We start from the raw sequence: 12,131 nt of genomic DNA, 5'->3' as shown, positions 1-12,131 counted from the left end.
TGATGAGGTTTTATTTTATTTTTATCCATTTAAGAGCACACGCACTGGACAGTATGTGCACTGGACAGTGACGGGTATAAAAACTGGGTAATCTTCACAAATAAAATCCACAATACTGCTTCAGAGGGAAATTTTAAGGCTAAGTGTATTTTGAAATTTGGAAGATGTTAAGTAAAACTTTCTAACGTCTGGCAATTTAATTAGAAAATGCATATAATTTGTGCAAAATGTGAGGGGTTGCATGTTTTATAATTGATTCAGGGCAATGGACATTGCAATTAATAGGGATAATTGAATATAAATGTAAAAGTATATTTGATATTAATGTACGAAATGTGTTAAAGACCTAGCAAAAAAAAAATTTCTTGCATTTATACAACACTTGTTTCCCGTTGGTTAATCAATAGTTCCACACTAATTTGTGGTCTTGATACCCAAATGTAGGACATTCAAGTTCAAGAGCGGATACTGGGACAGGCCTAGAACGCTCAAACATTATTTTTTTTTTGCGCGCGCGCGTGTCTGTGTGTGTGTCTGTGTGTGTGTCTGTGTGTGTGTGTGTGTGTGTGTGTGTGTGTGTGTGTGTGTGTGTGTGTACCTTGTACCTATAGCATAGGTTGTAAAATGGTAGTAAATGCTAAACTTACAAGGATTTTATTTTATTTTTTTATTACCGAGAACCCATCTGCCCTAAAACACTAAATACCTATAAAACTGCAAATATATACAGTAGGTGTGGGTTTCTGTTGTTAATTTAGTAAATTTAAGGAACTTTTTTCAGGAAAAACTGACCAAAGACTTTTTTAATTAAAAATATTTACATTTGAATTTATATTTTTTTGGTTTATTATAATTATTATTGCATTTTAAAACTATTAATATTAGGTTAATCAAATATTATTGTTACTCATTTTAATATTAAAGCATTCACTCAATGTCATTCCAAACCGCCGTTCTTCTTCAGGACACAAATGAATGTATTTTAGATTACTTTGAAGACCTTGCTAATCCTACAGACAGCAACAGTCCTGGCTTGTTCAATGTCAGAAAAATACAGTTTTCAAAAAAGCTACTGTCAAAACAGTAAAACCCAAGATTGGTGCAAACCTAAACTGAAACTTAACTGGCTGGTCAGCCAATCAGCTGCAAAGTACAATGTATCTTCAGTAGTTCAATCTTAATAATATGAATCTACGAGAATACTGTTGTACACATAAAACAAAACTAATGACTTTGTTCTACAGTTTCTTCTCCTAGTTGTCAATTTAGAGTGCATGTTTTTACACTGATGTGTGCCCCAGATGTCTCTGTTTGACACAAAGCACCTGTGCATCCAAGGAATTTGTTAACATCCTAAATAAGCATAGAGCTCTCATGAAAGCAGTCATTATTGGGTGAAAAAATCCTTTAAAATGTATGTAATCATTTTTATGACCTTTTATAAATTACATATATTTATTTAATACTGTATATGTTCATTCCAGGGGTAGCAGGTGACTGTCGCCTCACAGCAAGAAGGTTGCTGGTTCGAGTTCCGACAGGGCCAGTTGGCATTTCTGTGTGAAGTTTGCATATTCTCCCCATGTTCGTGTAGGTTTCCACCAAATGCTCCAGTTTCCCCCAAAGTTCAAAGACACGTGGTATAGGTGAATTGGGTAAACAAAATTGACCATAGTGTATGAGTGTGGATTCCGCTGTGGCGATCCCAATCAGGTTCTTAAACAAAGGAAAATAAATGAAAAAATAAATGTTCATACCAGTATTATAAAATAATCATATAATTCAATTTAAATGTAAGACATTTATTTTGTCTAATATTTCACAGACCCCTTAAAGGGATAGTTTACAAAAGAAAAGATCATTTCCTCACCATTTACTCACACTCATCTGGTTCTAACCCTTTATAAGGCACTCATTGAAATGACCTACTCATTGGAAAGTGTTACTTGGGGTTAGTCAATTTTTTTTATTTTTTTTTTTTACTTTTTTAGTTATCTATGACTATTAAGTTATGATATATGGTTCCTTGTCAATATTTATCCCCCTCTGTTGAACACAATAAGATAACCCAATGAACGTTTGGAAAAAAGTAGCTATTGACATCCACAATAGGAATAAAAATTACCCTGGAAGTTGATGGCATTCTTCAGTATAACTTCCTTTGTGGTCAATAATAAAACAAGAAATTTAAACCAGACTGGAACAAGTAGAGGATAAGTAAATAATGGCAGAATTTTCTTTTTTGGCTGAACTATCCCTTTAACATCCTATTTCAGGCCCCAGGAATGCCTAGACCCTATTTTGAAAACCCTTGACACGTGTGTTTCATAATGCACATTTGCCCCAAATAGTTTTAATCAATTTATTATATGATACAAGTCCTTTGTGGCAAATTGAACACTCTGTGGGTTGCACTCATGTATAGTTAGGTCCCATTCACACAGGGCATCAGCGTCAACGCTTCCCATTCACTTTGAATGGGTGACGTCAAACGTTGTCGAACTTGTGAATCTGTCGGCGCCCATTCAGTGGTGTTGTTCGCTGTTGGGAATTTTTTAACTTTTCAAGTGCCAACAAAAGCATCAGCCAATCAGATTGCTTTTTGCAAATACCCCAGCTCAGACAGTAGCTGATTGCGGACTAATTTCATTGGCTGACTCTGCTATGATGATTGTGTCAGCCCCAACTTCAGACATGCCCTCCATCAAGCATTGAAACAGGAGCCCCGTGTGAATCGGCATTAAAATCAAAATTATTAGTCCTACTGTGATTAGAAAATTCCCAAATGATGTTTAAAAGAGCAATTTTCACAATATTTTCACATAAAGGAAATTTTCACAATAGTTCTGACAATAGTTTTTCTTCCTGAGAAAGTCTTATTTGTTTAAATTTGGCAAGAATAAAAGCAGTTTTAAGCATTTTAAGGTCAAAGTTATTAAGCAGTTTTTTTTTTCCCGATTGTCTACAGAACAAACCATCGTTACACAAAACAATTATGTTTATAGTAAACGTTTAGGGGTGCTAATAATTCAGTAGAGCTAATAATTCTGAGGTCAACTGTATATTCAGAGAATCCCATATAATCAGTTTTTGCTGAATAAGGCTGACGTAAACATTGCCAGTTGAACATTAAGTTATTCACTGTTAATGTAATGAACTCTGCATGCGCGGTCACTCCATCCGTGCTAACTCGAGGGAAACTGACATTACTCATTCGCACGTACAAAACGTTAATAAAACTGACCCCCATTTTGCAGTGTGAATGGAAATGCAAGAGCATTTTATCCTTAAATCACATCAGTGAAGAGCAACACCAGCTGCCAGAGCAAATAGCTCAGCTTAGACCCTTGTTCAAAACACACTGTGACAGATCAAGCCAGTTTCTTGCGACCCCTGCCAGTTTGAGAGATGACCTCAAGGTTGAAGGTACAAAGGGGGATTTAGCATTCCTTACGCAACCGTGGTGGAGTAACCAAGTGCTAGACATTGCTGGTCAGCCATTATAGTACTGTATATCATGTATATCTTTTCACTGGCGGCGTATAGAACAACTGGCCACTGATTTTAAGCATGGCTTATGTGTGTGCGAGGGATTGCAAACACGTGGGTAAATACTGAGGTGCTCAAGTGTCAAGAATGAATGGGTCAGCGAGTGTGTGTTTACATAACACTTTTACTCATTCATGGTGAGAAATTACAGAACAAAGCACTTTATTACATAATTGAGTTGTTCTTTAACAAAAAAAAAAACTGAAAAAAAGCCTTGTTTTTTGATAACTGGTCATGATTGTTAATAACAGCTGGTGAGAGAGACACGATTTTTAAGAGTTTCTACACATTAAACGGTCCAGTTAAAAATGAGAACAGCAAGCACAAATTCATATGGTCTCACTTTACAAGTAACCATTACCCCCAAGAGTCAACCTTTCTGCACACATTAATGATGATCTTGTTTGTTTAAACTTACTTTATAAAGTAGAACTAGCAGCCAAATGCAATAGTGTTTGAGACTGGTTAATTTTATTTTCCAATTATGTAACCCAAGACCAAAAAACTAGTCTTGAATGTCAATTTGTTTTAGAAATTGAGATTTATATATCACCTGAAAGCTGAGTTAGGATAGAACAACACTCACTGGCCACTTTATTTGGTGCACCTGTCCAACTGCTCTTTAATGCAAATTTCTAATCAGCCAATCATGTGGTGGCAACTCAATGCATTTACGCATATAAACATGGTCAAGACGATCTGCTGCTGTTTAAATTGAGCATCAGAATGGGGAAGAAAGGTGATTTTAGTGACTTTGAAAATGGTATAGTTGTAGATGCCTTGACTGGCTGCTCTGAGTATTTCAGAAACTGCTGATCTACTGGGATTGGTACGCACAACCATCTCTAGGGTTTACAGAGAATGGTCTGAAAAAGAGAAAATATCCAGTTAGCGGCAGTTTTGTGGGTGCAAATGCCTTGTTGATGCCAGAGGTCAGAGGAAAATGGCCAACTGGTTCAAACAGCCAGAAAGGCAACAGTAATTTGAATAACCACTCGTTACAACCAAGGTGCCACTCTTGTCAGCTAGGAACAGAAAACTAAGGCTACAATTTGCACATAGAAGATTGGAAAAACGCTGCCTGGTCTGATGAGTCTCGAGTTCTGCTGCGACATAAGGATGGTAGGGTCAGAATTTGGTGTCAAAAACACGCAAGCACGCATTTATCCTGTTTTGTATCAACAGTTCAGCCTGCTGGTGGTGGTGTAATGGTTTGGAGGATATTTTCTTGTCAAACTTTCTTGGCCCATTAGTACCAATTGAGCATCATGTCAATGCCACAGCCTGCCTGAGGATTATTGCTGACCATGTACATCCCTTTATGACCACAGTGTGCCCATCTTCTGATGGCTACTTTCAGCAGGATAACGCGCCAATTCATAAAGCATGAATCATCTCAGACTGGTTAGTTAAACATGACAATGAGTTCACTTTACTCAAATGGCCTCCACAGCCACCAGAGCTCAATCCAATAAAGCATATTTGGGATATGGTGGAACGAGATATTCGCATCATGGATGTGCAGCCAATAAAACTGCAGCAATCATGTCAATATGGACAAAAGAAAAGAGATATATTTCCAGTACCTTGTTGAATCTATGCCACGAAGGGTTAAGGCAGTTCTAAATGCAAAATGTGGGTTTAACTCGGTACTAATAAGGTGCACCATAAAGTGGTAATTTTTATATATGGAATCAGAAGAAATCTAAATACTGAGAAAATCGCCTTCAAAGTTGACTAACTGAAGTGCAATGCACATTCTAAATCAAAACTTGATTTTTGATAGATTCACAGTAGGAGATTTGCAAAATATATTTATGAAATTGATCTTTACTTAATATTCAAATGATTTTTGACTTAAAAAAATCAATCATTTTGACCCATACAATGTATTGGCTATTGCCAAAAATGTACTTATGCAACAAAAGACTGTTATGTCATCCAGGGTCACAAATACAGTATTTGAACATTTCAGAAGGGGAAAAACACTCAAATTTAAAATCAAAAACCAATCTGGGCTGTGACATTTCCTAATATCATTCTTAATATGCATTTTCCCAGAAGCCTATGCAGATCTAGCAACAGGTTGTACTCACAATGATTTAGGGAAACAATGATTTTGCTGAACAATGCTGATATAGATGTTACCCGTTGAACATTGATTGAGTTTGTTGAGGTTATTTATTGTTTGTACAGTGAATGACGCAGAAGATTGAAGATTGACAGATTGCACTGGTGTTGCCATAGGATGACAGGGCAAAATGAGAAGAGCGGGATTAATGAAATTGAGCAAGTGCGGGTTTATTTTATGTCGTCAGGTGCAGCAAGCTTCTCCAGAGTGGGCTCTACACCCCAGATCTCACGGGCATACTGGGAGATGGTGCGGTCACTGGAGAACTTGCCTGAACCGGCGATGTTGAGGATCACCTTCTTGGTCCATTCTTTAGGTTTCTATAAATGGAAAGAGAATATTAAATCATCAGAGTTTCGAGGATAAAATCATTTCAGTTTTTGGGCAATGTAACAATGTTTGCACTCACCTTATACAAAGCACTGACTTTCTCTTGGCATTTGATGTAGTCTTCATAGTCAGCAAATACCTTGAACCTGTGGAGAAAGAAGCATGTATTTATAAACGCTTATCGGAAAGTTTATTAGGTACACCTATTTATCTGCTGATTAATTCAAATATATAATCAGCCAATCGCATGACAGGAAATCATTACAATTAGGCATGTAAACATATATAAGATGATCTGCACCAGTACCGTTGCAAACTTAACTGGCGCCCTAGGCAAACAACAATCATGCTGCCCTCACAGTGTTCATGCTGCATTTTTGCATACGAAAGTAAAGACCAGTGAGGGTGGTGGTTGGGAGGTGTGTCGCGGATGAAAGAAAGGAAGGGGGTTGTGGTCGCAGATGATTGTCTCCTTGGGCAAGCGCCTATATTGCCCATGCCTAAGGCCCCGTTTACACTAGTGAGTTTTAGTTTTAAAACGGCGTTTTAGAATGAAAACGATCCGCGTCCACACTCGCGTTTTACCCAGCGTTTCTGAACTGCTCTCCGTCCACACCAAAACGCTGAAAACGCACATCACGTGACCACACAGACACTCTCTGGCAAGCGCTGCAGCCCATCTACCCAGATAAGAGCTCTGCTAGTCGGACTTTTCATCAAGCATCTCCCGCTGGATCTAATCTCACTATATTTATTAAACGGGATATTTCATTCATCTTGTTGTCTTTATCTAACGACATATTCCCTGACTTTGGTCATTGGAATCTATTACTTTTTCTCAGGTAACGTGTTTTGGCTAAGCGCAAAGATAAAATGATTAATGAAACCACGTAGCCTATTCTGTATATTGACTGATCGCTTGCCTTTATTTCCTATAATGTATTAACTTATTGTATGTTATACTTTTATAATGGCCATTATCGATTATTAAAACTGATATTCAGCAAAAGAGAGGGCATGTTTCGTATTTTCACTGAAATTGAAAGGAGGCAGTTGTTATAGGCTCCGTTTTGTTATAAATATCCACACAGTGAAGATGACGCTTATGCAGCACGACGCCTCAACATTTCTGCTGTCTGTTAAGTTGCTAATATCAAAATGAAAAAAGGCAGTTCCTTATATCATGTTTACATTTTATTGTTGAGAAAGTGAAACAACGCAGGCAGGGTGATGTGAATGAAGTTATAAAGTACACTGTTCCCTTTGAAGATTTACCCGTGTCCTCGTTATAGTCTGTTTTCCATATCAAACTGAGAAGAAGAGACTGCAGCCTTGATCAAACTTGCGAAGTCTGAACTTACAAGGAGAAAATGCAGGACTGAACTGTGTGTGTTAGGCTACTTAATATTCAGGAAAAGCCCCAATCAGAGAGGCGAATGTCAGCAGCCCCGCCTCCATTTTCAGATGTCTCCGTTTTCGATCATCCACACTGAGACGGAGCAGCAGCGTTTCAGAATGAAAACGGCCTCTCCAGCGTTTTCGAAACGCTCCGTTTTCGGCGCTCGAGAACTCCGGCGTAGTGTGGACGGTTGGCGTAACCGTAGCAAAACTTGTGCGTTTTCAAACTAAAACGCATTAGTGTAAATGGGGCCTAAATCTGCCACTGGGTCAAACAGAGCATTAGAATGAGGAAGAAAGGTGATTTTAGTGACTTTGTACATGGCAAGGTTGTTCGTTCAGATGGGCTGGTCTGAGTATTTCTGAAACTGCTGATCTACTGGGATTTTCACACACAACCATCTCTAGGGTTTACAGAAAAAGTTTTGACAGAGAAAATATCAATTGAGCAGTTCTCTGGAGGGAAATATCTTGTTGACAGCATTCACAAGAGAACATATAGCCTGGTTAGAGGTGATGGAAAGACAACAGCGACAACAGTGCTTAATTAGTAAATTGCGAGATCACGGAACAGATCGGGGTGACGCATGAGGAGGGGGATCGGTAAAAGGTGCTGGATCAGGTTTCAGAGGTTGTTCCAGCACAAATTATGCCCAGGTGAACAGCAACTTCTGGAGTAAACAACATTAAAGCATGGATTCACCAAGCCATGTATGGTCCTGTTAGCATTTACAACTTTATAAGCAAGATGTCTCATTCTCTTAAAGTGGAAGCATGCATCATCCCCATTTTTGATCCATGGCTAAAGGAAATGTTTGCTTTAATTTGCACTAGTACTTCAGTAATTACTTTAATGATACACTTATTTGGAAATAAAATTCAGAATCTTGCTAACAGTCCCAGGGGAAGTATTACAGAAAGATTCTTATCCTATGTTTTTATGGTTGGTGTTCTAATAACTTTGAAATAAAGACAACTGTCAGGTAGTTCTAAAGTTAGGTTGTTTCTGTATTATCACCTTATGTTAGGATAAGAGAAGAATAGTAGTAGTATTTTGTATTATTCATTTATTCAATTAATTTAATTTATTTTATATTAATATTAATTAAGGGCTTTCTGAGGGAGGGAAGTGTTTACTGGGGTAGTGTTAGTAGCAATAACATACTATGATAATATATAAAAGTAATGTTGTAATTTGCTGATTTGATGTTCTAAGCAGAACATTTTATAAAAAAAAATGTCATAAAGATATTTGAAATAAATCGTACTGGCTGCTGGTGGTATACGGGTGGCCTTACAACAGTTTTGGGCACCATGCATGTTATTTAAACTCTGAGGCCTACCTAAATACCATACTGTATCCATCACTTTATGCCTGCACTTTTCTTGTGCAGTTGGATAATGTGGTTGCCTGTTATATTCTATGTGTTTGTATCTTGTTTCTCTACCTGTCGTGGTGCATCAGCATGTTGACAATGTCCTTAAAGAGGTCTGGCTGTTTTGGGCTGAAGAATCCACCTGCAATCTGGTCAATGGCTTGCTTCAGCTCTGGAATACGGTTGTAGTACTCTGATGCATTGTATCTACCAGATGAAAAGAAGTCACATCATATATAACGCATACAAAGTGTGAGTTCTTAATTGATAAATCCCAACAAAAAGTACAATAACATGTATGTTTGGAACATGTATGTTTGGATTTGGAATTCTTACCACTGCCTACTTGCTTATTAGCATGATATTACTGGAGTATTGGTTATTGGTAAGTAATAACTGACAATTGGCCTTTGCATTATAAAATTATTGGATTTTTAGGGACTGTTCACATATCACGTCTTTTGCACTTTCACGTTGTCCAGGTGCGTAGTTGAAACGGTCACAGTTTTTCAAAATGCTGCAAGCACAGCATGAGCCATGTGACTAGAACTAACCATTTAGCTTCATACTTTGAATAAAATATACACACTTCAGTGATAACGTTACACTAATTACCTCAGGCAAACACAGAGCACTCAAATATTGCAGTGCTTATTAATTTTTTCCATAAATATAACTTGTATCAGAGCTGCATCAATGGTTTGTCAGTTTGTCATCCTCTAAGAAAACGGTTTGCCTAGTAACAACAGATGCCACGGGAGCACAGAAGTGCTTTAAAAATGGTGAAGGCAGTGTCTTACCTCACGCTTTCCACATGCTTTTAGACGCAATATGCAAACGGCCCCTTAGTGTGAATTATTTTCTAATAATTTACAGACTGGAGTAACTTGTTTGGCTTTTACTACAGGTACCACAACTAGACATTGTTCAGATAACTTAAATCATTCTAAGGATATAGAACTTTAATCTGCCTGGAACTACTTTAGCCATGCAGTTATTTAAGAATACCTGCACCACTTTAGAATGTCTATCAGCCACAATCACAATCAAACGTTTAACATTCCCATGGTATAATACTGAATAATGCCTTATTTCACATTACCATATTCACATTCCTTAAAAATCTTACTCGACACCTACATGTATTTGAGGCACACCTAATCAACAGCTAGTTAATAGTGTGAATGGTCCCCAAAGTAAAGTGTGACCAATGGCTCTATAATATTATTTGATTTTATTGAGTTTGATAACGAGTGTTTTTGTCTCTAACCCTTTAACATCCATGGCCTCGACATCCTCCACTCTCATGCCGAAGATGAAGAAATTTTCTTCTCCTGCTTCCTCTGCCATCTCTACATTGGCTCCATCCATAGTGCCGATGGTCAGAGCTCCATTCAGCATGAACTTCATGTTGCCTGTTCCAGAAGCTTCTGTGCCGGCTGTGGAGATCTGCTCGGACAGGTCGGCCGCGGGGATCGCTGAGAGAAAAAGACAACGATAGGGATATTTTTCACAATCGCATGACTCGCATTATATAAGGTAGGCTAAAGCACATTCATACCATGTTATAAATATACGTAGAGCTGCAAAATATACTGTTTCAGCATCGATATTGCAATGTGCGAGGCTGCAATAGTCACAACGCAGGGATCTGCAATGTAGTTATATTATAACTACATATAATATAATATAGATTATAGTTGACCAGACACTACAGTGAACAACACAAGACCCTTTCACACATACATCCCTTTCTAGAAAATTACCAGCAACAAACAAAGGGAACCTGTGTGAACAGGCCTTTTTTTAAAATACTGATAAATTTGTTCTATCAGTTTTCCTAAAAGAGAACTTGTAACATTACCGGTAATTTGCTGAATGCTTCTCTGTGTGAACGCAGAAGGAAAATTGCCAGAAAAGATGTCTACTCCAGTCAATCAGAACATTCACACGCATTCACATCCGCACGGTTTATGAAAATAAAAACCTTTAAATATTTTTTCCAGACACATTTAGCTGCTAGATGTTAGTCAGATAAAGTTTCTATCTTCCGTCTTAATGCCAACTGTGTAAAAATCATTGATAAAATCCTTATGATAAACCTCTGTTTGTTTTCTTTCAAGCTCTGCTTCAGTTGCTTGACGCGTGTGCACGTGAAGCAGCCGGTGAGTGCCAGCACACACACATTATGTACATCTAAACATGCGAAAGTGTTCCTTTATATGTTTAATCGAAGTTGTTCATAATACTTATCTATCCACAAAATTTGTAATGTCGTCAACTGTGTAAACGTTTAGCTGCTGATTGCGCCTCTGCCTTTTGGATGTCTCTGGGACAAAGCAACTGCATGAATGCTAAAGCTTGAAATCAAAGAAAAACCATCAACAAAAGCCCAACCCCTTCTATGTTGACAAATACCAATTTTTAAAAAAAATTACTGGTATTTTGAAATAGATATGTGAATGGTATTTTCTGGAAAAAATTCCGGAACGTTCTTGCCTTTGTGAACGGGGCTTTTTTGAATCTACCAGTAAAGTCGTTCCAGAAATTATCTGGATATTTCCCGTTATGACTGTGTGAAAGGTGAATCAGTGGAGTAATTTCTAAAAAGTTTTAGGGACCCCCTCGAAAATTAGATGAGTCATCTCAAGGGGCTATCCCATTCAATAAATTCAAAAATTCAAAAAATTTAAACACTAAGTTTATGATTTGCATGAGTATTTAAGACCTCATTGTAAGAATTTGAAGCAAATTTAAGCCATTAAATTTGGCTTAAATTAATGAATTATTAATTAATCATTAAGGCACAATAAATGAAATGTTTATAGCTTAAAGATGAATTGTATATTATGTCATTATTTACTAAAAATAATAGTGTTGTTATTATCATAATTATACAGTGTTTTTTTATTTTTATTTCTGCTTCTAAATACTGTTTGACTTAAAAAAAAAATCATAAATCATTGTATATTAGCATCTTTTCTCTGTTGTATTTAACTTTGCTTGTCATTTTTAAAATTATATTTTATGCAGATATGCTCCACTACAGTTCATCCCAATTAATTATGAATTGTTTAAAAGCTATTCAAGTCATCTGCTGAAATTACATTTATATAGCTATATATATATATATATATATATATATATATATATATATATATATATATATATATAGTCGCAGTGAAAGAAAATATTGTAACGTCAGTTTTTTTCCAATATTGTGCAGCCCTAATTATAAGATATGGTAACACTTACAGCTTAATGCACTAATGAACTTCTAGCTACTGCCTATTGTTTAGATATTGTCTCTTTATTAGTAGTTATATCCATAATCTTACCCAATACTT

The 12,131-nt window shown here is 36.9% G+C and overlaps 1 protein-coding gene across 1 annotated transcript in view; it reads right to left on the bottom strand.

Annotated features, from left to right (window-relative positions):
• Positions 1-5,715: 5,715 nt before the first annotated feature.
• Positions 5,716-12,131, bottom strand: part of pygma (phosphorylase, glycogen, muscle A) — a 28,642-nt gene continuing 22,226 nt past the window's right edge. Inside the window, 4 exon segments of the mRNA NM_001020628.1 lie at positions 5,716-6,000; positions 6,090-6,156; positions 8,857-8,991; positions 10,055-10,262. Coding sequence (NP_001018464.1) covers positions 5,851-6,000; positions 6,090-6,156; positions 8,857-8,991; positions 10,055-10,262 — 560 coding nt within the window. The 3' untranslated portion in view covers positions 5,716-5,850.

This window comes from Danio rerio, chromosome 21 (genome assembly GCF_052040795.2).
Source record: "Danio rerio strain M-AB ecotype USA chromosome 21, GRCz13ab, whole genome shotgun sequence".
Taxonomy (NCBI): domain Eukaryota; kingdom Metazoa; phylum Chordata; class Actinopteri; order Cypriniformes; family Danionidae; genus Danio; species Danio rerio.
The sequence above is the reverse complement of the archived record's forward strand: the minus strand, read 5'-3'. Positions and strand labels throughout refer to the sequence as shown.